At 35.6% G+C, this 27,737-nt stretch overlaps 1 protein-coding gene across 5 annotated transcripts in view; it reads right to left on the bottom strand.

Annotated features, from left to right (window-relative positions):
- The window catches only part of PCDH7 (protocadherin 7), a 469,679-nt gene that overhangs the window by 192,704 nt on the left and 249,238 nt on the right, over window positions 1-27,737 (bottom strand). Inside the window, exon 3 of one of the 5 annotated variants that reach the window (XM_018049357.1) lies at window positions 26,320-26,415. The exons of 3 other annotated variants lie outside the window; for them this stretch is intronic. In XM_018049357.1, the coding sequence (XP_017904846.1) occupies window positions 26,327-26,415 (89 nt within the window). In that variant the 3' untranslated portion in view covers window positions 26,320-26,326. Of the gene's footprint in view, window positions 1-26,058; window positions 26,416-27,737 lie in introns of those variants that run through there. One more of the 5 variants, XM_018049356.1, reaches the window with a different exon arrangement.

Here is a 27,737-nt window from a genome sequence, read left to right as displayed (position 1 = left end):
GACTTGCTTTTTCTCAGTGACAGAAAATAAATTTGCATGAATTCAACAAACAACATTTTCCAACAAATTTCAGGTTATACTTTTTTAAGTAAATTAACTTAATCCATTTGAGTAATTTGTTAAGGGAAATTTGAGAGCTATTACAACAGAAAGTAATAAAATTTCTGCCCTTAATGACAAATTGGATACAATGGAATCTGAACTAAACTATAAAAAAAAATTTGGTGATTTGAACCTTAGTAGCACAGCAATCCTGGCATATCTTGTCCAGTGCAGTTTTACCCCTCATATTCATCTCATTTCACCCACTATCCTTCTGCTAGTACCACCAATATTTAATGCATTCAACCATGCAGAAATGCTTGACTTTAGTCCCCATTCTCAGGAAGACCTCAGTTATCACTTTTTCTTTTGGAGTGTTACTAGATCATCTTTCCTAAATTCCAGTAAGGTAGTTTGTTGTTCAAGACCTGTAGGCAATCCCTTATCACACTCAAGGGCTTCCCTGGTGGCTCAGATGGTAAAGAATCTGCCTATATTCTGAGAGACCTGGTTCAGTCCCTGGGTGGAGAAGATACCCTCGAGAAGGGAATGGCCACACACTCCAGTATTCTTGCATGGAAAATTCCATGGACAGATGAGCCTGGTGGGCTACTGTCCATGGGGTCGCAAAGGCTCAAACATGACTGAAGCAACTAACACTATCACTCTCAAAGTTAAACCACTTGATCTGGTAAACATGAGTTCATAATTCAAGTCTAACTGGCCTACCCAAATTCATCTTCCCAAATGATACTTTCTCCAAACCAATCTCCCCTATTGTCCCCAAACAGGCCATGGCATTTCTCAGTCCCTGCTCATGCTACATCCTCACTCTTTCTGGGTACCTTTACCTAAGAGCAAATTTATTATGAGTTCAATCTGTGCCCAACACCACACACCATATATTTTAGGGAATTTGTTTCTGGATATCTTAATTTCACAATCATGTCATTTTTCAGAGGTCAGCAAAGTAATCTATCATTTCTTCATATCCCTTAATAATACTTATTTCTCATTTAGCAAGTTTTCTAGAAATATTTGTAAGAATTAAACTGTCTAAACTAGAAGAAAACAAACATGATAACACAAAAGATGGTGAGTAATATCTCTTAGAATTTTTTCATTTGAGAATGAATGTGAGTTTATGTTGTCAAGTCTATCTCTATGGGGTGAGGTCGGGTGGACCACACCTGATTTTACATAAGCGATTTTATATCATCTTAGGTGGAATGATCTTAGCCTAGAATGTGGGATGATGTGGGTGAAGCCAGTGATTTCAAGAGCAAAATAAGATCTGTGAAGTGTAATTGAGTTTTGGAGATAATTTGTTTGTGCTGTAGAGCACAATTACATAAAAAATAGGTTGGGCATTTTAATGGTCCTGATTACCTCACTCTGTGAGAGTGGTGCGCTCATTGTGAGACCTGTTGAATGCACCTACCTCAGAAAATGACTGAATTTTCAAGTTGGAAGGGACTTTGGAGGGTCATGTTACTAAAGCTCTTTATTTCCTATATGGTAGTAGCCTCCTCTATTTACCTTTCATAATCTCCATTTTACTGTAGGGCCACTTGGAACTGAAATAACCTCTGCGGGGAAAAGAAATCTACATACACACACAAAGTAATGTAACAAGTCAGCTGACTGACTCATATCAAAAGAAACATTGTGTTAAATTACCATAATAGCCTACAAATTTTAGCAACTGCAATGAAATATTGGTGTTCAGATTAAGGAAAATTGGAACACTTTTCATTTCCATAATAATAATTCTGACAATTAAAGAGAGAATTATTTTAGTTATAAAAAGATTTTCCTTTTCATCTTAAAAATGTGATATGACTAACATTCATTATCACAAAGACTGGAACTTCTTAGATTTTCTATAAATGTTAAGCAAATTATAAATAGAGTCATCTTAATTTTTTTGTTGTTCATATGATCTTTGTAGCTTTTACTTTAGTCACATATGACCTTTTATGGTTGGTGTAGCTACTAACACAAGCACTTTGTTAAGAGGAAATGCTGACTTTTAACTTTTAACTTTCATTATGCACTTTGGTCAAAAATGTTTGAAAATCACTGACAAGAAAGCTTGTTTACCAACAGAGACAGATTCTAACCCTGATTCAAAATTTTGGGAGGCCTGGGGATCTGCAGTTTTAATAGGGTGATTCTTATACAGATGGGTTGAGAACTACATTTTAAGAAATGCTGATCAAATTTACAGTAGTTACCAATAAAGCTGGAATTACTGAGCCACGATTACCTGGGACATTTTAGAGAAATAATCCAGCCTAAACTTGATTTACATAAACACACAGCAGGTGTTTGGGTTTATTTTCTTATTGCTTTGCTGCCAGAATTCAGAGAGTAATTGGAGCCCTGGTTTCAGTCTACTTAGAGACGTTGTTTTGTTTTGTTTTGTTCTATTTTTCCTGGAGATTAAAAAAAACCTGATTGTGAACTCTGTTAGCCCTTTCTTAAGGTTTCTCTAACTATATATACGTTTAGTTTATACAAGCTAAGAAACTTGGAGTCAGAAACAAATTCTAAAAACTAACATAGTTTAGCTTTCAACCTAACAGTTTGTAACTTCTAAACCACTTCTGGCAGGGAATTCTTTTGCATATTTCCAATGATGTGGACCTGATTACTTTAAAAGGTAAATGATTCCATATTTGGATAACCTGAATTATCCTATTGAAGTGTATGTAATATTCCTTCCTAGAACTTTAGCTACCAAATTACAGTATCATTGATCTTAGAGCTATGTGTCATTTGTATCTGAACTTACACTATACATGTGAGGAGCCTGAAGCTTAGGCAGATGAAGAGACTTTCATCAAGTCATAGAACAGATTCTGAAAACCTGGGCTCTTAAATACTTTATACTACAATAATACCATTTTACATATTGCTCTGCAGCTGCAGAAAATATAAGAAATCCCTCTTCCATCTGACAAATCTAGTTAATAGTTAGCAATATCTTCTGTAAACCAGTATTGATTGACTGAGTTACATAGATGAAGCAAAGAAAACAATGTTTTCCTCTTCTGTCTTCCACAAAGGAACAGGAGGGAAAAAAAGAAGTCTGATATTTAAAAGGTATCATTCAACTCATATGAAATATTATTTGTGCTAGAAAGAAAGAAACTACCACTTTGTCACACTTCTATGCTGCAGTAATTTACAATAAAATACTGGGGGCATAATAGGTCTATTTCAAAATTGTTCTTTATAAAACACTATTTATATAGCACTTACTACATGCCAGGCATGGCATGCAGGAAGCAGGCAAGACACAGCGGTATGCCCAGTTCACAGTGTTCAGACTCTGTGGTCTGATCACTGGGGTGAACATATCTGCTGGGTGAATGAGGCAAAATGAGTAACTAACTCTATACCTCAGTTTCCTCATATGCAAAATGAGGACAATAGAATTGTTGTTATTTTTGCATTAATTAACACAATTCAGAGAGAAAAGTCTAGTGCACAGGAAATGATTGATAATCAAAATGGTTATCTATTTAATTCATGCAAAAATGATGTGCAGAAGGAGATCTTCAGTAAAGTCATGAAAGTGTCTATAGTACTCAACTTCGAAGTAAAGCTGAGATCTGAACATGAGTCCATTTTGACATTGAGATTCATAATTTTAATCACTATTGTTACTGACAACCAGAGAATAAAGCTTCAAACATTGTTCTACACATTTTGATGAGCGATAAGAAGGCAATGGCAACCCACATCAGTAGTCTGGCCTGGCAAATCCCATGGACAGAGGAGCCTGGTGGGCCGCAGTCCATGGGGTCACTAGGAGTCAGACACGGCTGAGCGACTTCACTTTCACTTTTCACATTCATGCATTGGAGAAGGAAATGGCAACCCACTCCAGTGTTCTTGCCTGGAGAATCCCAGGGATGGGGGAGCCTGGTGGGCTGCCGTCTATGGGGTTGCACAGAGTCAGACACAACTGAAGCAACTTAGCGGCAGCAGCAGCAGCAGCAGCAGCAGCAAGATACCTTAAAATCATGTATTTCAATCTGAGTTTTCAGTTGTAGGCACTCTTTTTTTATTTCTTCTCCTCTCTTAGTCTAATTTCTTTCTTTCTTCTCAAGCAGTCTTGGATCTATGAGACTCAAAAATTACCTGTGTCTAGATGTTTAAAGATAAGGCTTAAGAAATAGCTTGCAAATGTGCACAACCTCCTCCATCATTTCTTTTTTCTTTTTTCTTTTTAATTTTCTCGGTCTTGTAGGTGTGAGAACAAAACTCTCTGCTTCATTTGGGTTTGTCAACATGTTTCCTAAATTGTTTTTCTGATGTTGTCCTTCAGTTCCTGAAGGATTCATAGAAAAGGAATTAACGCTCCCCTGGGGAACCTCTGAGAAAAATGTGAAACAAAACCAAACTTCTTTCTTATTGAGGAATTTGCCACATAGGTACAACAGTAGAGCTTCAAGGAAAGAAACACAAATGGCACGTCTTAAGTGCCCAGGGGTGCTTTATGTGCTGCATAGGAGCAACATTCAAAATATTTAACCACTGGTAAAGCAAGGGCATGAGTCTTACAGAATGGACAGTGGCCGTAAATAACCAGTCAGTCTATGCTCTGCATTCTGGCCTAAAACAGCTCTGTCTGTGAAGCTGAAATGACTCTTTGTTCCCGGCACAGTGCTTTAAACAAAACAGGCTCTCAGTAAATATTCTCTGACCGAGATACATACCAAATGTTATAAAGGGAAGGAGAGATGATCATTTCATGCAGGATCCTAAAGCTGTGACATAAATTCATGGAAAGAAGTAATATATGTGAACATTAATGCATGGATCAGGGTTGTCCAGGAAGAAAAGAGAGAAAAACTGTAATAAGGGAACGGAAACCCAGTATTCAAGCACATGCATGTATTGAGAAACTTGGAGCTGTCTAGTGTCACTATAAACGATTCAGAGCCATTTTCAGTTTTACAACATTTAATAAGAATTATTTTAGTGTTCAGGTAATATACATGTTCACAATGAGGCAAGAAAACTAATCATCGTTAGGCAGTTCTTTATTAAATCTGGTTTCAAAATAACTGTCAAGTAAAATCAGCTATCTTTTCAAAATCTCTCATTTAAAAAAAAAAATTGTTGTGAAAAAAACACCTGCACAATTATGTGAGCAGAAGGTAAAGTGTGAGCAGCATGGGTTTATGGGTTATTTTAGGAGACTAAAGCAGAAAAGAAGCAAAAAAAATCCTGCTCCTGTGTTTCCTCCATCAAAGTCTCTAACCCTGACCTGAAAATGGGTTGCCCTATCATTTTTTCACTCTGCCATAGTACTTCCTACACATTTGTGATCACGTTTTTTCTGTTATCAATGTTTATGTTCTTTCCACTAAATCCTGAATTTGTACAGGACAAGGATTCCAAATGGCTAATCTTTTTTCCTTCCTGAAAGCTAAATGATACTTGGAATACAGTGTCCACTCAACAAATACTTGCAAAATAAACAAAGAGCAACAATGGAGATTTAGAGAGAATAGAGTTCTTGTGTCTGTTATTTGGCTTCTAAGGGCAAATATTGATAAGATCAAAGAACTACTTCTATTCTACGAATATATATTTGGACCTTCTAAATATGAGACATCAAGTTGAGTGAAGCAGACACAGTGCCTATCCTTTACTCACAGGACTGTCATAGGATTCAGTCTAGTGCAAGAGTCGGACGCCCAACCTAAGGCTCCTCTGTGCTGTGATAGGGGCTTTGCCAGAAGTTGTGTAAAACGCAGCTGTGCCAGCTCACTTTCCTGGATTCCAGGACAAAAGTCTCAATTGCGGGCTTTCACGGGGGAAAGGACTATAGATGGAAACTAAAGTTCTGGATTCAGAGGGCAGGGATGCTTCATTTCTAAAATTCTTTGATTCTTGTGCTTTGGGAAATGTTATTCAAAGCACTTGGTTCTGAAGACTAATATTTATTAATGTATTTATTTTTAGTGTTATTGTAAAATGGCTCAGTTTAAACAAGTATAATCAATCAGTGCTTATATTATATAAATACATTCTTTTATTTATATATTTTCTTCTGTTTCACATATATATTTGCATATATATGTATATAGATGAGAGAAAACATAAGAATACCTCTTGGATCTTAGGAGTTTCTATACAACTTGGTATTTCTACTGTTTAAAGTGTTGCTGTTGTTCAGTTGCTCAATCATGTCCAACTCCTTGCAACCCCATGAACTGCAGCACACTAGGCTTCCCTGTCCTTCACTATCTCCCAGAATTTGCTCAAACATTCAACTCCATTGAGTCAGTGATCCCATTAGTGTACTATGGTTTGTATGATTGTCTATATTTTCTGTCAATCAAAGACTATGTAGTATTCTTGCAAAATCATAAACTGTAACTTTTAACAGAGAAGTCAGAAAGACATCATATTACAGACTGTCCATTGAAGATAACAATGTGATCTATAAGAATTGCTTGATTATAAATGTGAAGGAAATTATATTTGGCCCAATTTTAGAAAATATCTATTGCTAACCTTTAGGTTCTTTTATGATGCATTTTAAGAGTACAATTCAAATAAAAACCAAACAAGCAACAGGATAAAAATTAATTGTCCTTATGACTTAGATTTTTTCTTTTTATAATGTCAGTCATAGCTTTCCCATCTTGAATTCAACATTCTTCTTTAGCCACAATCTTTATATGAATTTCAAATAGTTTTAAAATTATTATAATTTTTAAGATAAACTGTTTTTACTTGAAATATGTTATTTATATTGATATTGATGTTTTATTAATTTTATATTGATATTTTATTAATTTAAAAATATCCAGCACATAGAAAAAATTAAATTCAAAACTAGATGGAATTTTTAAAATCTTTAGCCCAACTCCATAATTTCACAATATGGAAATTATGGGATAAAGAGGCTAACAGATTGTCTGATTTATTTCTCATTTCAGTTCAGTTCAGTTCAGTGGCTCAGTCGTGTCCAACTCTTTGCGACCCCATGAATTGCAGCACGCCAGGCCTCCCTATCCATCACCAACTCCCAAAGTTTACCCAAACTCATGTGCATCAAGTCGGTGATGCCATCCAGCCATCTCATCCTCTGTCGTCCGCTACTCCTCCTGCTCCCAATCCTTCCCAGCATCAGGGTCTTTTCCAATGAGTCAACTCTTTGCATGAGATAGCCAAATTATGGGAATTTCAGCCTCAGCATCAGTCCTTCCAATGAATACCCAGGACTGATCTCCTTTAGGATGGACTGGTTGGATCTCCTTGCAGTCCAAGGGACTCTCAAGAGTCTTCTCCAACACCACAGTTCAAAAGCATCAATTCTTCAGCACTCAGCTTTCTTCACAGTCCAACTCTCACATCCATACATGACCACTGGAAAAACCATAGCCTTGACTAGACGGACCTTTGTTGGCAAAGTAATGTCTCTGCTTTTGAATATGCCATCTAGGTTGGTCATAACTTTCCTTCCAAGGACGTCTTTGAATTTCATGGCTGCAGTCACCATCTGCAGTGATTTTGGAGCCCCCGAAAATAAAGTCTGATACTGTTTCCACTGTTTCCCCATCTATTTCCCATGAAGTGAAGGGACCGGATGCCATGATCTTCGTTTTCTGAATGTTGAGCTTTAAGCCAACTTTTTCACTCTCCTCTTTCACTTTCATCAAGAGGCTTTTTAGCTCCTCTTCACTTTCTGCCGTAAGGGTGGTGTCATCAGCATACTGAGGTTATTGATATTTCTCCCGGCAATCTTGATTCCAGCTTGTGCTTCTTCCAGCCCAGCGTTTCTCATGATGTACTCTGCATAGAATTTAAATAAGCAGGGTGACAATATACAGCTTTGATGTACTCCTTTCCCTATTTGGAACCAGTCTGCTGTTCCATGTCCAGTTCTAACTGTTGCTTCCTGACCTGCATACAGATTTCTCAAGAGGCAGGTCAGGTGCTATGGTATTCCCATCTCTTTCACAATTTTCCACTGTTTATTGTGATCCACACAGTCAAAGGCTTTGGCACAGTCAATAAAGCAGAAATAGATGTTTTTCTGGAACTTTCTTGCTTTTTTCATGATCCAGAGGATGTTGGCATTTTGATTTCTGGTTCCTCTGCCTTTCCTAAAATCAGCTTGACCATCTGAAAGTTCATGGTTCACCTATTGCTGAAGCCTGGCTTGGAGAATTTTGAGCATTACTTTACTAGTGTGTGAGATGAATGCAATTGTGCGGTAGTTTGAGCATTCTTTGGCATTGCCTTTCTTTGGGATTAGAATGAAAACGGATCTTTTCCAGTCCTGTAGCCACTGCTGAGTTTTCCAAATTTGCTGGCATATTGAGTGCAACACTTCACAGCATCATCTTTCAGGATTTGAAATAGCTCAACTGGAATTCCATCACCTCCGCTAACTTTGTTCATAGTGATGCTTTCTAAGGCCCACTTGACTTCACATTCCAGGATGTCCGGCTCTAGGTGAGTTATCATACCATCGTGATTATCTTGGTCGTGAAGCTCTTTTTTATACAGTTCTTCTGTGTATTCTTGCTACCTCTTCTTAATATCTTCTGCTTCTGTTAGGTCCATACCATTTCTGTCCTTTATCGAGCCCATCTTTGCATGAAATGTTCCCTTGGTATCTCTAATTTTCTTGAAGAGATCTCTAGTCTTTCCCATTCTGTTGTTTTCCTCTCTTTCTTTGCGTTGATCACTGAGGAAGGGTTTCTTATCTCTCCTTGCTATTCTTTGGAACTATGCATTCAGATCTTTCCTTTTTTTCTTTGCTTTTCGCTTCTCTTCTTTTCACAGCTATTTGTAAGGCCTCCTCAGTGCCATTTTGCTTTTTTTATATTTCTTTTCCATGGGTATGGTCTTGATCCCTGTCTCCTGTACAATGTCATGAACCTCTATCCATAGTTCATCAGGCTTAAATTGAAGAAAGTAGGGAAAACCACTATGGGGGGGGGGGGTATGACCTAAATCAAATCCCTTATGATTATACAGTGGAAGTAAGAAATCAATTTAAGGGACTAGATCTGATAGAGTTCCTGATGTATTAATAGATGCCTCCCTTAATTCATCTCCCAGTCTTTTAAAAAATGATAATAAACAAAAGTCTAAACCAAATCAAACTATGAAATGTATTTCTCTTTCTTTATGCTCAGACCCAAAGGTTCACAATTTCCAGTGTCCTTTGAGTCATATACTCAGCTAACATGAAACACTTTATGGATATTAAATTATGTTGCAAAAACAATGACAGTTATACTCAGTGTAAAATTCGAGAACTCAAAAGAGTGTATTTTTGTCCTGAACATCATTATGTAAACGGAAGAAGGTAATATGCTTTTAATCCAGTAGAGACATGTAAGTATATATGAGGCAAAGTTCAAATGACTGTTAAAACTTCAGTAGAAATTCTGACAATGTAGTTCTTGCTCTGCAATAATGTATGCTGATTGGAGAACAGTACTTTACAATTACTTAGAGCATATCTTCCAAGCTCTGACATCTAGCCAGCAGCCGTCAGGGATCTGCAATGAAAATCCTTTGATTTAAACAGCTTTTGCTTTGGAAAGTCGATGAGTTACAATGTGGATGGTCAGGAACAGCATATATGTTTAACAGGGCCAGGTTATCCACCTAAATCACCCGTGTGAACTGAAAATTAATTACTGTGAAAGATTCCAAGAGAAAAATGTTCTTTCACTGAACAGAAATACTTTTGGATGAAAATGGTCATCCTGTCTAGATAGTGCATGAAAATTATTCATAATAATCTGGCTGTAGCTGCTTCTAAATTTCGGGAACCATTACTTTTTCTTCTTCTTCTTCTTTAAATTTTTTTCTTCTTAAAGTTTCACAAAAAGATTATTTTGTTTTTGATGGAAGGATACAGATGCAAGAACACAAAAGGGCAAAATACTTAACAGAACTATTTCCAGCTGGCAAGATTTTTACTTTCTTTTCTTTAATTTCTTTCAATACTGATGTATAACTAGGAATAAACCTAATTTGTATGGAAAGATTCAATAGCATGATGTAACATCACTAATGAGGGATAAATGCTTATACTTTTGAAGATTTGCTTTGCATGATTGGTGAAAGGTGATTTAATATATTATCATGTGATCTATAGAGGGAATAGTTTCAGGAAAAAGCAGAAGTTTGATAAAATATTTTAGTCAAATATATTTAAAGCAAAATTATTTTGATAACAGTGATTCAATGCACACTAAAAGGCTGAAAAATTTAATGTTTTCCAAAAAAAAAAATTAGCCAATAATTATAAAGATGTTATCCTATAAATTAGAATTATTGAAATATGGACTATTTAACAATTTATGTATCTTAATGCATTGGCTGATCCAAATTGCTTCATTTCCCAGTTGTGAGTTAGGATCATGAAACATAAGTTTATAATGCAGAAAATGCCTATCATATTTTATTATTCTACATAGACTCACATATAATTAAAATTTATAAATGACTGCATCTTAAAGACCATCTACCATATACACCACACAAGTATTGCAAATCACATTACAGTACAAACCTATAGAAATTAAGAGTTATTGAATTTAAAATAACTGGATGTAAGCTAATAAACATATGTGTATATGCTAAGTCACTTCGATTGTGACCAACTCTTTGCGACTCTATGGACTGTAGCCAGCCAGGCTCCTTAGTTCTTTGGATTCTCCAGGCAAGAATACTGGAGTAGGTTGCCATGCCCTCCTCCAGGGGATCTTCCCGACCCAGGGATTTAAACCTGCATCTCTTATGTCTCCTGCATTGGCATGTGGGTTCTTTACCACTAGCACCACCTGGAAAGCTCAGGAAACATATTATTTCTTACGGACTCCAAGGAATGTCTGGAGTCCTTTGTGTGAAAGCATATAATTATGAATTTAAAAATAAGCACTTAAGCAAAATGTATAGCAATAACTCTAAATATCTCTCATGTTCCTTGAAAGGAAGATTTAGGCAAGGGATGGAAAGTATCCCTCTACTCTCCACAATTGGGAATAGCATTAAAAAACAAATAAAAACTAAGCAGTTCATCCAAAAATGTGGGAAGGTGGAAAGACTTTCTAGTCGTGCGCGAATTGCCTGAGTGAGGGAAAATGCGTGTAGAACAATTTCACTTTAGTCTCCTGTGTTGTTGGGTCTCTCAGTACTGCCCCTGCATTGCCCAAAGCTCTGAAAGTCCACGTGTTCTGTTGCTATTTCTGCCTACCCAGGGAGTTGGGAAAAGAAGTATATTTGAGATTCTCACATGCAAAGATATAAAAAGTGAAATGCAGTAAGTTCTCAAATAAATATAACTATTGCCACCAAAGGAGCTTAATACAGCCTATCATTTCCCCCATGGCAAACTAAAGCTGTGAATGAGATGTTCTCCAAAGAAAGTGACCTCCAAGGCACAATGTAGACTCTGTTTTATAACATTATTGGGATAAGATAATGTGCAGTTAATTTAACGTTAGTTCAAAATAGAGTATTTCTTGTATAGCCAAAATGCATGCATTTATTGAAGATACATCAAGGGAGCGAGATAAAACATAAGTGTTTGAAATTGAAAGATAATATGTTTGCACCTAATATGCTATAGAATTTATCTTGGAATGATTTATCCATGTAAATATATGGCTCCTCTGATTGAATCATGATCCATAAGACTCAGGGTGATCTTCTAGATGAAGCCTGGTTCACAAAGCTGAGAAACATTGTAACTCATGTCAAAATTCCCCAAGATCTGAAAAGATTATTCTGGAGATGAGAAGATGGAGTGGCTTGTTTGGTTGTGCTGGGTTTTTTTCTCCTTTCTGATATTCTATTCAGATTTGCCAGGTATAATAAATTCTAAAAAGCACTGCATATTTATACATCACTTTACTGTCTGTGAAGTGTGAAAAATGCAGAAATACCCAAGTACTTGATTTAAAATGAAATAGAAAAAAAGAGAGAAAACAATATAAGTAACAAATTAAATTCTATAAATTCAATACAGCACCTAGAACAGGATTGGGCACAGAGAAGGTATTCTATATTATTCTTGTTAGATGAAAATAATTGCCACTATTTTTGTAAAGGCACATATTGTTATACTGTAACAGTGCTAATGTATTATTTGGCTTTAAACAATCACCAAGAATTGGGAAAATTTCATTATTTAGAGATCCCCAGTATCAAGGAAGCACATATACAAAAACTGAGAAAATAATATTATCCAGAAAAAGCAACTTACCAAAGTTAGAAGGGAATATGAAATCTCACATGACTTTTAAACCTCAAAACATATGCTTAGTCAACATATGGCATGCTATTTTATACTTGGAAACCTTAATTTTGATTGACTAGATTTAGGCCAAAAGCCAAAGGAATCAGTGAGTCAGTCCTTATCAGATCTTCCTGATTACAGCTACCATTAGCCAAGGTTTGTTTTTCATATGACAGTTTCAACAGTGGAGCAAAGCATATCTCTTCTGCATTTCTCACCCTGACAGTAGCTATAATACTTCTTATAATAGGAAACACATGAAATGTTAGTGGTAAGAGTACCTTGGCTGATTAGAACACAGATGATAATACAGCTTGGTATGTAGGCTTATTACTTTCATGGTGGAAGCCCAGCTGAACTGTTAGCACTTCAGCAGAAAAAATGAACAAGTCAGTTATAGAGATAGATACTAATATTAAGCCAAGATTCTTACAGCAATCTCACAGCTCTTGAATGAATGATTTACATATAATGACTACACTTAACTGATCACTTTTCTAACTAAATTGGAAACATACATGTATAAGTACACAAACACATGCACACACACAAACACACACACATACACACATCTTACAGCTTTTTAACATTTGGGGGGTTAATATTTAAGAACATAATTTTGGAGGGTTAATATTTAAGAACATAGTAACTTAGGCTATCCAACCTGAACAAGAGTAGCTGATATCTTTGGTGCTGTATAACTCTGTTATTACAATGTCAGAAAATTTCCTCAACATTTTTTCATACATCCTAAATTTTAATCAATTACAGACATTCTGCTTATTAAATGTTTTTAAAGCTTCAAATATCCCTGTTTTAGGATCTTGATAATCTTTCATATACAAGAATGAATTTACCTTAAATAGTCTGTTTCCTCCAAGACCAACTCCATTTGTTCATGAACAATGTGTATTTGTTCAATGGTATTTTGTTGTTCTTAATACAAAGCTCAAACCAGTTAATGCTAAAAGAAATTAGTCATGAATATTCATTGGAGGGACTGATGCTGAAGCTGAAGCTCCAATACTTTGGCCACCTGATGTGAAGGACTGACTCATTGGAAAAGACCCTGATGCTTGGAAAGATTGAAGACAGGAGAAGGGGACAACAGAGGATGAGATGGTTGGATGGCATCACTGACTCAATCAACATGAGTTTGAGTAAGCTCCAGGAGTTGATGATGGACAGGTAGGCCTGGCATGCTGCAGTCCATGGGGTTGCAGAGTTGGACATGACTGAGAGACTGAACTGAGCTGAACTGATCACTTACTAAATTACTATGTCATTCTTTTCCTGACAAAGGTCTCTATAGTCCAAACTATGGTTTTTCCTGTGGTCATGTATAGATGTGAGAGCTGGACCATAAAGAAGGCTGAGTGACAAAGAACTGATGGTTTTGAACTATGGTGTTGGAGAAAATTCTTGAGACCTTTGGACTGCAAGGAGATCTAACCAGTCAATCCCCAAACAAATCAATCCTGAATATTCATTGGAAGGACTGATACTGAAACTCAAATACTTTGGCCACCTGATGGGAAGAACTGACTCATTAGAAAAGACCTGATGCTGGGAAAGATTGAAGGTGGGAGGAGAATGGGATGACAGAGGATGAAATGGTTGGATGGCATCACTGACTCAGTGGCTATAAGTTTGAGTAAACTCTGGGAATTGGTGATGGACAGGGAAGCCTGGTATGTATGACTGAGCAACTGAACAGAATATAAAGCTCAGAAGAGGAGTGGCTCAGATGGTAAAGAATCTGCCTGTAATGTGGGAGATCCAGGTTTGATCCATGGGTCAGGAAGATCCCTTGGAGAAGGGAATGGTAACCCACTTCAAAATTCTTGCCTGGAAAATCACATGGATAGAGGAGCTTGGCAGGCTATAGTCCATGAGGTCACAGAGACAGACACGATAGAGCAATTGACACTTTCATTTTCAATATAAAGTTCAGAAGAGGTGCACTGAATAAATGTGGAGTATTGATTAAGAAAAGGGAAACATAGATTGCCAACATTGTGAGTAGAGAGGTGAGTGAGAGAGATTAGTTAGGTCACAGGAAATGCTCTGAAGTTATTAAAATGAAATATAAAATAACAACACTCTACGGGCGTGTTCTGTTTGAACAAAGTAGCAGCAGACAACTTCATATCCGCAAGACAGATGAGTTGGTTTGGTTCCCTTTGTGGCAGGAGGATAGCAGTAAAAACAATGAGATGGTATCAGGTCAAGAAACCAACAGATAAGTTTTATGCCAGCATGGTTCATACCAGTTGACAACACTCATGTGAGATGAGCAGTCACCAAGATGACATTTTCAAATAACAAGAACAATAAGTGGAGGAGGTGGAGGGAGCTGCGGTTTTGGTATACTTAGATATGTTTCAGTCATAATAAGATCATAATAAAACTATGACAAATTGTCAAGGCTTTATAATGCATTTTACAAACCACTTTAAATCATTTTTGAAGGATAAAATACGAATGCAAATATATTAATTTAAAAGTGTTATTAAGTATATAGTAAATATTTTATAAATGTTCCCAAGAAATGATAAATGACTGTATTCATATGGCAAGCAAAGACCTGTGAGAGACAGTAGTGGCACCCACTCCAGCACTCTTGCCTGGAAAGACCCATGGACGGAGGAGCCTGGTAGGCTGCAGTCCATGGGGTTGCTAACAGTCGGACATGACTGAGCGATTCACTTTCACTTTTCACTTTCATGCATTGGAGAGGGAAATGGCCACCCACTCCAGTGTTCTTGCCTAGAGAATTCAGGGACGGGGGAGCCTGGTGGCCTGCCATCTATGGGGTTGCACAGACTTGGACACGACTGAAGTGACTTAGCAGCAGCAGCAGCCCACCTACGGAATCTATAAACCTATATATTTTCATTTCAATGTAAAAGAGCAACTCTGGCTTATTCTTTTCTTGATTTAAATATTTTAGTCATCTAGACTAACAGAATCAACTCTAATTAATTTTTTCCATATTCAAAATGAGATCTAACTCAATTTATTCAGATTAAAACATTTAAAAATAAATTCTCTTTCCCTTCAAATCAATAGAGATACTTTTGGCCTCATATATGGTCCCACTTATTATTTTCTCATTTTACATTGTGTAAAAATCATGTGACTATAACTGAAATTCACATGAAAACTGAAGGAGGCCCCGTTAGCATCCAAAATTGATTTTCAACAATAACAACCAGAAAATTCTGGGACAGAAAATAAAATGAACAGAAAGATAAATGATACTTTAATTAACTCTTCTTCCAGAATGAAGAGTTCTCACCTAATTTGCAGTCTCATGTTTATATTTTCTCTGTTCATCTCTATTAGCAAATTTTTTGTAGCCCAACTTTTCTACACCTGATTCATCTTCTTTTATCCTTCAATAAACAGTCATATGTGCAAGGATTGTTCCTTTAACATTTGGCATTAAACTTAAAATTTTTTCACCATATTTTTACTGTGACCACCCGTGTAAGAATTTTCTAGAAGATTATGGCCCAGAGTGGCTATGTCTAACAAGATCCACCTACAGTTACCAGTAGGAAGTAACGCTACAGGGAGCATTCTGCTCATTAATAAACTGCCTGGTTTCCTAGTGTCTGCATAGTTCCTTGTTTCATCTCTTAGCTGCAGCCAATTCTCATTTTCCAGTTCACTCCTAAGAGTATTTCTTTAAGTCTACTGACATTTAAATTCATTTTTTACTATGAAGTGCTGTATTATCCTGTATTATATCCATACTCTATGCTCTCTCTGGGGCTTCCCAGATGATTCAGTGGTAAGGAATCTACTGGCAAACAAGAGACGAGGGTTCAGTCCCAGGTTTGGGAAGATCCCTGGAGAAGGAAATGGCAACCCACTCCGCTCTTCTTGCCTGGGAAATTCCATGAACCGAAGAACCTGGTGGGCTACAGTCCATGGGGTTGCAAAGAATCAGACACGACTTAGTAACTAAACAACAACAACCATGCTAATGCCCTCTCTGCTTGGATGCAGCATCTCCCCATGCAGTAGGGTACTGACCGTTTTGTAAGACAGTAGAAACTGTTTCTTTCCTTCCTCCTTTACCCTTCCCTTTCTGTTTGAAACCATCAGTAGGATGTAATGTCTACATGAGCTATTGTGGAAACAGTGGCTGACTTTATTTTTCTGGGCTCCAAAATCACTGCAGATGGTGATTGCAGCAATGAAATTAAATTTCCTTGGAAGGAAAGTAAGGACCAACCTAGACAGCATATTGAAAAGCAGAGACATTACTTTGCCAACAAAGGTCCCTCTAGTCAAGGTTATGGTTTTTCCAGTGGTCATGTATGGATGTGAGAGTTGGACTGTGAAGAAAGCTGAGTGCTGAAGAATTGATGCTTTTGAACTGTGGTGTTGGAGAAGACTTTTGAAAGTCCCTTGGATTGCAAGGAGTTCCAACCAGTCCATCCTAAAAGAGATCAGTCCTGAGTGTTCATTAAAAGGACTGATGCTGAAGCTGCAACTCCAATACTTTGGCCACCTCATGCAAAGAGCTGATTCATTGGAAAAGACTCTGATGCTGGGAGGGATTTGGGGTGACGACAGAGGATGAGATGGCTGGATGGCATCACTGACTCGATGCACATGAGTTTGGGTGAACTCCGGGAGTTGGTGATGGACAGGGAGGCCTGGCGTGCTGTGATTCATGGGGTCGCAAAAAGTCGAACATAACTGAGCCACTGAACTGACTGACTGACCACTTACTAAAGTAGATGAAGGCATACATTTTTTTTGCACTATAATCTATCTTAGAAAAAAAGATTTTTCATTTGCAATTTAAGTATCTAAAAGTTTCATCGTCAACAAAGTCCTTATGTGCCAGGGTACTAGGCATGGCAAGTAACCCACAATCACTTGAAAACAGATTTAATGCCTTAAGACTTCTGGAAGAATATGTAATACATGCATTTTACTTATAAATATAATTTTCATGCAACTAAAAAAACATTCTTTTATATAAACTATAGCCAGGCCAAAGTATACTCCACAACACTTAATAAATATCATTTATGCTTTTCTTCCCACCCCCCCGCCAAATCCTCAGCAAGGAGCAATCTGATGTTTAATACTATTTTTTCTGGGAAATATATAACTTGTCTAATAAGACCAATTATTTATATCTTTGACATTTGGACTTTATGAGAGTCCTGAAAATAGTTAATCATTTTAATTAGTAATGGTGCTTTTATACAACAAATGTCCTTAGAGTAAACTACTCTGAAATCTCACAGTTATTTATAATAAATTTTTAGCTTAACAAACCTTTATATTGCTAAAATGCTGCTTTTAGTGTCTCTCAATTTATGAGCAAAATTTTAAAACACTGTCATTCTCGTTGAATCTCATAAATAAACTACAATGGAGGTAAAAGCTAAACATATATTATAGCATCACTGCAATGTCTAATAAATGACATTTTTGGAAAGTGATAGTGTTGCTTATATAAAGTCATAAATGATTCATTACTTTCTTAAATTTTCTCAGCCATCTAATTTTGCTAATCTAGTGCTCTGAGTCTCACACTATTGAGACAAATAAGCAGCATGATCCCATTATAAAGTATAGCAAACATTTAAACAATTGATATATTCTTTAACTACTGTTAGATTTATTTATTGGTTACATTAAAATAAAATAGCTAACAAATATACACATTTGGAAAAATATATTATTACATACCTAGTAAAATACTCTTATGTTCAACGTACTTTTTCTTTCCTTAAAATAATTATTCTTAAAATTGCTAAGGAGATGATCTGAATTTTGGCTTTTGCCAGTCACTATTTTAATTATATCAATGCTTTATTATATGAAATTATTGGCCTACTTTTATTATTTAAATTAGATAAATATTAAAATTCTCTCAAATTACAGGAGTAAATACAAGGAAAAATATAGGGGTAGGAGAATAATAAAATGTTAATATGGTATGTCTATGAAATCATGTGTGTGGAACTTTGGAAACTTGCAAAGCACTAAAGAATTTAAAGAACCTCTCATTAAAATGATAAATATTTATAATTTTGACTCAAAGTGCTTGGACAAAAATATGTAAAGATTTTTTTCCTCATAACTTACACAAAACTCCTTGAAACTAAAAGAGGTTTGTCAAAAGGAGAATCTTATTACATAAAATATATTGCATTTTCCAAAGTTATTTTTTAAATCCCAAACAATGCATTGCAAATTTACTCATTTAAGGATGTATTTCTTCTGTGATATATAATAGCCTGATACCACTATTAAGGCAACCTGATTGGTCATAAACAGATTATGTATTCTTTGATTTTTTTTTTTTTGATATGTTGCTTTATTTACATAACACTCATATATCCCTGAAATATATTCTGGCAATATAAGAAGAGATTATAGACCCAGTTAACCATATGAGACACGTAAGAAGGGAACCTCCAGAGCAGGCCTGGCAGGATATTATGAATTTCCTTCCTCCCTCCCTCACTTTCCAGCATTCCCAGTCTACCTGCTTGTCTTGTCACACAAAAAACTAACTAAAAGATAAACATATTTAAAAAACTGTAGCCCCCTACTTCACTTATTCTTTCCGTGAACATGTACTTTGCTCTGCCTAGTTTCATCTTCCCTGTCTTTAGTTTCTAATAGAACAACCATCTACTCATCACAGTTCAGAATATATTCTCAGTCTCTGAGTCAAAACCACACTTAATTCTTAAGTTCAAGCATGACAAAACATCACCAAATGATTTGATTCCTCATTCCTATTGAAGTGTACACTATTTGGATATTTTCCTGTAACCTAATGTGATCCAGCAGAGTTTTCAGTAAAGCACATTAATGATAAGCTGAAAGTTACCTTTCCATTGATTTTCATGATAAGATTAGAAATTTAGCTCCCTGGAAGAAAAGGTGTTTTGGATATATACTAAAAGATACTTACTATGTAAAACCTATTTAATTCACATATTTAAAGACATATAATATAAAATGTCTTATTGATAAGCAGTTCAGAAATAACAAAAATGTCATTGATAGTATGGTGCTTATCAGGAAAAAAAAATTTTAAATAGGTAATTCAAAATACCTTTGGAAAACCACCGCTCTTCCAATCTCATTTTTTAATTTTGAATTATAAATTCAGAAATCAGTAAACCTTTAGTACTATGGCCAAGTTTTCCATTAGCTTCACAAAAATGGCACAACTTCTAAATTAAATCTACATTTATTTGTTTTTAAAATATTTTCCGGCATTTTCTTCATTACTTAAACACATTGGCTTAACATGGTATTATACTCAAGAAAGATCACAAAGAATTAAAATCCTGAGCAATAGGCACTATGGTGTCTAAGGACATTTCCCCTCCCCCCAACCCCCTGTCAATTAGCTAATATCCTATTACAAGCAGTTAATGTGCCTGTGTTAACAATTCTCTTTATAATAGGATATTCTATTTATTTAACTGATGCCTGTTGTCCTGATTAGAGTGGACAGGCAAGCTTAAATAATGATGGTTGAGTCTGGTTAAGGCTTATGATCGGAATTTATGGTAACTTGCTCTGCTTTATTTGCTGTAAACTCTAGGGCTGTTGCACAGTGTGGTGTCCCCAGCCGCAAATGATGGTGAATGGTTCCTATTAGGCAGCTCCTGGCTTTAAGGTGGAGTATATCTTTGACTGGTTTCACTTCTGGCAAAAACTGTTAGTTGAATACAAAGAATGTTTGTAATGTCAAGCTTTGCAAAAGGATGCCAACTTCCGTGCCTCTCCAAGAGCACAGCAGGCTACATTACCGAATGTTTTTCTGTTTCTTATGAATAAAATTGTTTGCTTTCCTATTTCATCCTGCTGATTCCAGATAAGCAGTGCATCCAAGGACATAAAAGAAAGTGTCAACTTCAACTCACCAAGATCTCTACTTTTAAGCAAGATGCTTCAATAAATTTGGTAACCCCCAACTGGGATTCAAAAAATCTGGATCACTGTTCTCTCACTAACTTAATGACTTTGAAAAATTACTTTTTTTTTTCATTAACTAGATTTCAAAATGAGGAATTTTCAGATAAAATAATTTTTTCCAGAGAAAATAATCTATGATTCTATGTGAATGCTTTATATTCCACACTTTAATAAGTTGAAGACCATCAAACATTAAATTACTTTTGCAAGTTATTACAACTCCGTTATAGTAAGTTTCACTATAATAAACAGCATTCAAAATGAGGACAGACTTATGTCTCCAGAAGCAAAAGAAGTGATGCTTCCAAAATGAAAATTAGTAACTTTGTCTTCAAAAGGGTAGCTTTAACAAGATAAAAGAGTGTCACTAGAACACTGTAGCACAGGTTAAAAATTAGATGACTTATGTTAAAAATTCTTAATCCAATGAAATCTTTGAGAATTATGTTACCAGATTCTAGCACAGAATTATCGTTATTATATCTCATGATTATCATAGAATCATAGAGCATGAGTGTTGGAATTTGTGTTGTCTAGTTTGTAATCTTATGAATGAAGTCCTTTAATAATGATTTTGGGAAATTATCATGGAACCTTAGCTCCAATACATTCAATGATAAAGGTTCAAAATACTGACTATTCTACGGAACAGAGTTTGTTGAACATTTCTTAATATAATACATTTCTTCTTAGAAGGAAGCAATTTTCTACCATTTATACCTACTAGCATTTGTTCTTGCCTTCAGGAATCACCAAGAATAAGTTATCCTTTGTCTCTCTTCTGCATTAAAGTGCTTCAGATATCTTTTAAATGACTGTTCTCTCCTCAACCTGTCTTCCTCAGCACATCAAACATTTCCTTGGATTCACATATTTTTAAAAACACAAAAAGTACCTGTATATGCATGCAAAAAGGAAAAAGTATAAAAAAGTAAATGATAACAATCATCAAACTTTTTTTAAATTAGAAGCCTTCTTAAAAATTAAGAAGCCTGTAACATGAATTTTAATTGATCACATGATCATAGCAACCATGCCACAGAGTCAATGCAAATTCTCAGAATCCTTCTCAAGAGAAAGCTCCGGAAAGTAAAATAGGTCAACACATGGTAACACTAAAGATTACATCCCTCAACTACTGTGGTTTTCGTATGTTACAGAGGAGGAAACCCGGCTCCCTGGGAAGTTAAATATTGTTAACTGGCAAACCAATACCAAAATCTCAATTTCTAAAATTCCTAGTCTTCCATATTCTGTAAAAATTTGAAAGATACTTTAAAGGTCAGTTAGCTAAATTCCTTATTTTGGTGAAACAAGTGAGGTCTGGAAAGTTTAAATGATTAACATGTATTTCCTATGTTTCACTACTCTCTAAAATATTAAAAGAAATTTTAAAATATTAAATTACATATATGCACATAGCATACATCTTCAATAGCAGTGACAGACAGAGCAACCTTAAAACAAAAGTTGTTTTAAGAATTTTCCCTAAGACTCATGTATAACCAAATATCAAAAGGGCATTATTTCAGGAATTGAATCTAAGAAAAGCAGAACTTTTCTGAGAACTTCCTTTGGTCATAAAAGCAACACTGAGTAAGAACTTTTGTAGGCACTAGAGCTTTTGAAAATATAAAGTCAAGCACTATAATTACCGTACAGAAGACATTCATTAAGAATATATAGGTTTATAATATATGAAGCACATTAAAAATTGAAATCTTGGGTAGGGTCAGGGAAAAGTCATGTAGCATAAAAAGTATTCTCTGCCAGCAAATTAATTAAATTTCCCAGTTCTAGGAAAGACCATATATTCTGTGTAGACACTCATAGAAAGGCAGATGTGCAGTGCTTCTGAGATAGCGCTGTAATCTACTCATAAATAGGACTCACCAAAGGACACTGACAGCAATCTGGCATTAAAAAAGAGTTCACATGCATGGAGAATTTACTTTACATTAGCTTTTACTGAGGAAACTCCATAACTGACAGGGCAACTTTTACACATCTTTCAAACTTATTTTGTTCTAGTTTGACGTCTATGTGTGAGCACATAGTTAGTCATTAAAGTCAATAATTTGCATTGAGAAAATAGTTTTTGCTTTCTTCTGCTTTTCTGTTTGTCTTTGATTTCCACTGATATTATCCATATAAAGCTATGTATATTTTAGTGTCAAAAATGTTAGAATGATGAATGAGGATCTTAAGGGAAAACTCATCTCATGCACCAACTCAAACCAAAATATTCAATCAATTAAGAAATAAAAAGTAGAGACTTCTGCATGTGTGCTTAGTTGCTTCAGTCATGTCTGACTCTTTGAGACCTCAGGGACTGTATTCTGCCAGGTTCCTCTGTCCACGGAATTCTCCAGACAAGAATGCTGCCACGCCCTCTCCAAGGGATCTTCACAGCTCAGGGATTGAACACACATCTCTTAAATCTCCTGAATTGGCAGGTGGGTTCTTTATCACTGAGACACTTAGATTCTTTTACTTTCATCAAGTATTATTTTTTATTTCATTTTTCCTATATTTTTTCATTCATTTTTATGTATGCTTGTATTAATTTTATTTATATATTATATTATATATTAGCCAAATCATACATTTATTCTACATAATTCAGATAAAAGGTATTAATATATGCAGTTTTAAACTGTAACTCCTTTTATTTCCTGAAATTATTTAAACAGATTTTTTGGGTTCTTCATTCTGCTCAAATATAGACATGTAAACTGAAGGAGCCCATCCTGAATTCGATCTCTTTTTTGACAAAGTATTTTGCACTAAATGAAAATAACCAGAATGCTAAAACGATTTGCAACCAACTAACAGAACAATTTGAAAGACTGGGGCTATACACTAGAAAAAAGAGAAACAGAGACATTATATAGCTAGCCATTATGATGGAGTGTCCACCTGAATTTCAGTTGCTGGAAGTACTTTTGGAGTACATTTGGAGAAGGAATAGTACTTAAATTTTGTGTTTTCCCAAAGGAAAAATTCAGGATAAATGGATTCAAGTTCTGGGAAGGCAAATTTTGGCTCAATATAAGAAAAAGCTGAAAAGTTAAGTTAAAGATGTCCCCAAATAGAGTGAGCTACCTCCAGATTTTTTGTCACCAGAATCATTCAAGCAGAGATTAGTGATTCTTATGATGGTGTTGAGGGATGCATAAATAATCTAAAACCAGATTGGCTGATGATAATCTCCTTACCATCTCTTAGCATTCCATGATTAATTCAGCAAACATTCATTCCATGCTCTAGGCACTCCATATAAAAATAGAAATAAACTGATCCTTATATTCACAGAGCTAATGAATTGGTTAATTCTAAGATCTTATTGGTTGAAAATCTAGGAAAGAAGTTATTTTGACTTGTACTCTAATTTTCCATTAATCTCTGCCTCAATTGTGCCCTCTAGGCACAACCTTTTTAGTTCTAAGTACATAGCTCCAAGTTAATGCTTAAGCCCTTATCTTGCTATCAAAAGCACTGTTCCCACAGAAAGAATTCTAGAAAAATACAGTGTACACAAAGCAATGTGTCTTAACTCCCCTTTCTCTTTTCAGCCATTTTACCTCAAAGGCTTCTCTAAGAATAAAGGAAACATGAACTCATAAATAAAGTCCTTTTTCTCTACTTGCACTGATTTTTTTTTTTCCCTGTAAGTTTTCTTTCATATTTTTTTAAAGTCCTCTCAGTGTCTGTGGTTTTCAGTGATCTGTTTCCTTCAATTTTTTATTGCTTTTCAATGTATTCACTTTCCCCATATCTTTTTGATTCTATATTCTCAAAGATTTTTTCTTTTCTTTTTCAGTTTACCTTCTTTTTCTCATCTAATTTTACTCCCCCATTTCTTTCTTTTCTTGTATGTAACCTGTTAAGACTCTAGCTCTATGGTACATATTTCTTTTATTATTCATCTATAAAATAACAACAACAACAAAATTTCTCTGACAACCTTTCCTCAAAACACCAAAATATTTTGGTTGAATTGTCTCCTTTCCATGTGAAATATAAGTACATCTATGCTTCTTTTCTTACTACTAGATTTGATAAATTTTATAAAATTTAAATGATTTATTTCTATGTTTTCAATTATACTTACTTGGTTTTTAATTGCAGGTCCTAAATTTAGGGAGAAAAATAAATGACTTATTTTTTATAATAAAATATATTAAGTCATCTGTGAAGCTAATAACAATCAAGAGCTACAAATGAAGGGAAATAAAAAGGGTAGAGGTAAGTGTGGATGAGAAGGGTCCCTATAAGAGTGAAAAGAAGAATGACTGTGTTCTAAAAATTCATTCATCTGTTCAACATTTAGTGAGTAGCAAACACTGTGGACATAGAAGAGTTCATAAAGGATAAGATGGAATCATAGAAACTTAACAGTTGAACTTGAATGAGAATCCCAGCTTCGCTGGGGAGGAAACAGGAGACTCTGCAAAAGACACAGTGCACTTTAGTCAATTCTAAGTAATCTTGACCACTTTAGGTTTCTCCAAGCCTCACTGTTTATCGTTTAAATATGAATATTGACAATTTTTAACTGTGTTCCTTTGTGTGGAATGAATTAAGAAAATAGGGATTCTTAAGCTTACTTACACTGTGCTGGACACACAGAAAACCCTCTGCACATTTCCTGTTACTGCTTTTGGTGTGAATTTTCCAAGCAGACCTGGGGAAACGGGTCTCCAGATGGAAGGACCCAACAATGCAAAGTTCTGTGGGCAAGGAAGATTATAGCCATTGGGAAAGATGGGGTAGGCCAGAACAGAGTACATCTAGGGTAAGTACGTAAAGTAAGGATAGAAATGTAGGTAGAAATGAGATCACGAAGGCCAACCAATGATTTCAGAGCTTTTAGGGATAAGAGACTCTGCATTTGTGAATTAAGATTTATGGTCAAGTCTTTAACAGTCAATGGTCACATCAGTGAAAATTCCTGTAAAGAATCTGCTTCATTTATATACACAAACAAGTCTTACTTTGGCTACTATTCTAAGGAATACCATAGTGTTACCACACACAGACACACCTATAGACACACTCACTGTTTTTCTTTAAAGACATTTACTAAAAATCTTCCCAGCCCAAAGGCAGTAATCTAGTTCCTTGCCTCAAAGATCCTAATGGAGTCACAAAGGTGTAGTGCAAAGCCCAACATGCCCTCAAAACAAGCCCCTGCAGGAGCAAGGAGGACCAGTTCTCCTGGTGAAAAAGGAAATCAAGAAGGTGGGCGTTTCCCATAATGACTTACAGTTTGTGTTTTTATAGGTTAAGACTCTGCTGGAGTTCGAGCCCTGAGGGCTCAGCTCCTTTCAAAATTATCAACCTGAAAGAGGTAAACTTGACCAAGGCCCTCCCCCACCTTCCTCAAATGCCACCAGCTGAGCTGAAGGAAAGCTTTGCAATAAAGCCATTAGCTTGCACTCAGCTCCCACATCTGGATGACCTTGATTTGTGGAGTATTTAGATTTAATTGAAATGGCTCATACCTAATTTTCTATAACCAGATGAATAAGCATTATAATTAAATACATACAGTTTTGTGTGATGCTTTTGGAAAGTTCAAATGCTAAAATAATTGAATTTTGAGTTAAAGCTCACAAAATATTCTCCTTTGCAAAGATATATCATATAAAAAGTCTCTGTAAAACATTGAAAGTGGCATATACATATATATATATATACACAAGGTCCATTTTTTTTTTTTCTATATATAATCAGTTGAGGAAACTGCATAGCCCCTTTCTCTGAAAATGATACAGGTTATTCTTATGTAATCCTTTACATTTAAAAATCATCTACAACTGTGCAGGGAATTCTGAAATAGCATGCTGAAATAGGTAAAGATTTACTCAAGTTGTGTAATTCCCCTGTATCAGTAGGCTCTATTTAGTGGATGCATGAGTTTTCTCTATATAAAAGAGAGACTATTAATGGAGAATGCAGAAGAGGGGCATTGTACTGCTTCATGAGGACCACCATACCTGTTGATTAATGGAGAGGCCTTAACAGCACTCTTCTTCCATGCGTCTTGCCATGAGGAAAGGGGAGGAAGGGAAAGGTAGTGATGGCAGCAACACCTGGGGAAGGGAGATGGGGAAATATGTAAAGGGAAAATCAGCAGCCCCTACACCACGGTGTCCATCCATAGACTTGCCATTGAAACAATTTCCAAAAACCTTGAACTTGTTTTCTCTCTTTTTTAAAAAATCTAGATAAATTTTAAAGATAATTTAAACAAATCAGGTATTTTGAATGACGTTAATCTCATCACTCTCCAACTATCAACTATCCTCTTCTGGGACATGGGGGCTGCTACATGTAATGAAAGTGAAAGTGAAGTTGCTCAGTCCTTTCCAACTCTTTGTGACCCCATGGACTGTAGCCTACCAGGCTCCTCTGTCCATGGGATTTTTCAGGCAATAGTACTGGAGTGGATTGCCATTTCCTTCTCCAGGGGAATCTTCCCAACCCAGGGATCGAACCTAGGTCTCCTGCATTGTAGACAGACGCTTTACCGTCTGAGCCACCAGGGAAGTACGAACTACCATCTTATTTTCACTTTTTGACTAGACAGGGTAGCTTATGGCAGGACTAGGACAGGACTTTGATATGTAGGTACAGTGTTTTGTGTTTTGTTTTTCTTTTTTACAACAGATTTATGAAAAAAAACTGCAAGATAAATAATACCAAATGGGTATGTATATTTTTGCCCAACACACAGTAGGATTATTACCATTTACTTGTTCTGCCTCCGTCTAATTGCCATACATCTAAATGCTCACATCTTCTTTATTACATTCTCCTAAGGGTGTGTAGTTTTGATATCAAAACAACTTCAACTTGTTATATTAACAAAAAAGAATTAAATTTAGTAGAATCCCTATATACTTCAAGAGACCAAACTAATAAAAGTTGTAAAAAGGTTCATGTTTTAATTATATTTTTGTAGCCATGGTTTAATCTGAACAATATGTCATTTTTTAAAGTAAATACAGTTATATGAAAAGAAATACAATGAAAAAAATTCATAAAACATTGATGATAATATTGAACTCTTTGAATTTTAGTAGTGATCAACTGGTTTAGTGAATCAATATAAAAGGCAATACGACCTGAAAAAGACATACTGCTACATATTTTGCTCTTGATATTTGTTTTCAGAGAAATCTTTGCCTTTGTATGTTTATATTGAAATACAAACTTCATATGAAAAATGACATTTTATATGATCTAAGGAAACTTTTATACACCCTGGAGATAAGCTTATTAAAAATATGTATATTTTTTAAGAAAAGAAGAGGTCATCCACTTGGGGTTTTTAGTAATGGAGATGTTTATGCATGTGTAGAGGCAGGGAGTATATGGGAAATTTCTGTATCATCCTCTCAGAGTTTTTGTG

The sequence above is a fragment of the Capra hircus genome, chromosome 6 (genome assembly GCF_001704415.2).
Source record: "Capra hircus breed San Clemente chromosome 6, ASM170441v1, whole genome shotgun sequence".
Classification (NCBI taxonomy): Eukaryota; Metazoa; Chordata; class Mammalia; order Artiodactyla; family Bovidae; genus Capra; species Capra hircus.
The sequence above is the reverse complement of the archived record's forward strand: the minus strand, read 5'-3'. Positions and strand labels throughout refer to the sequence as shown.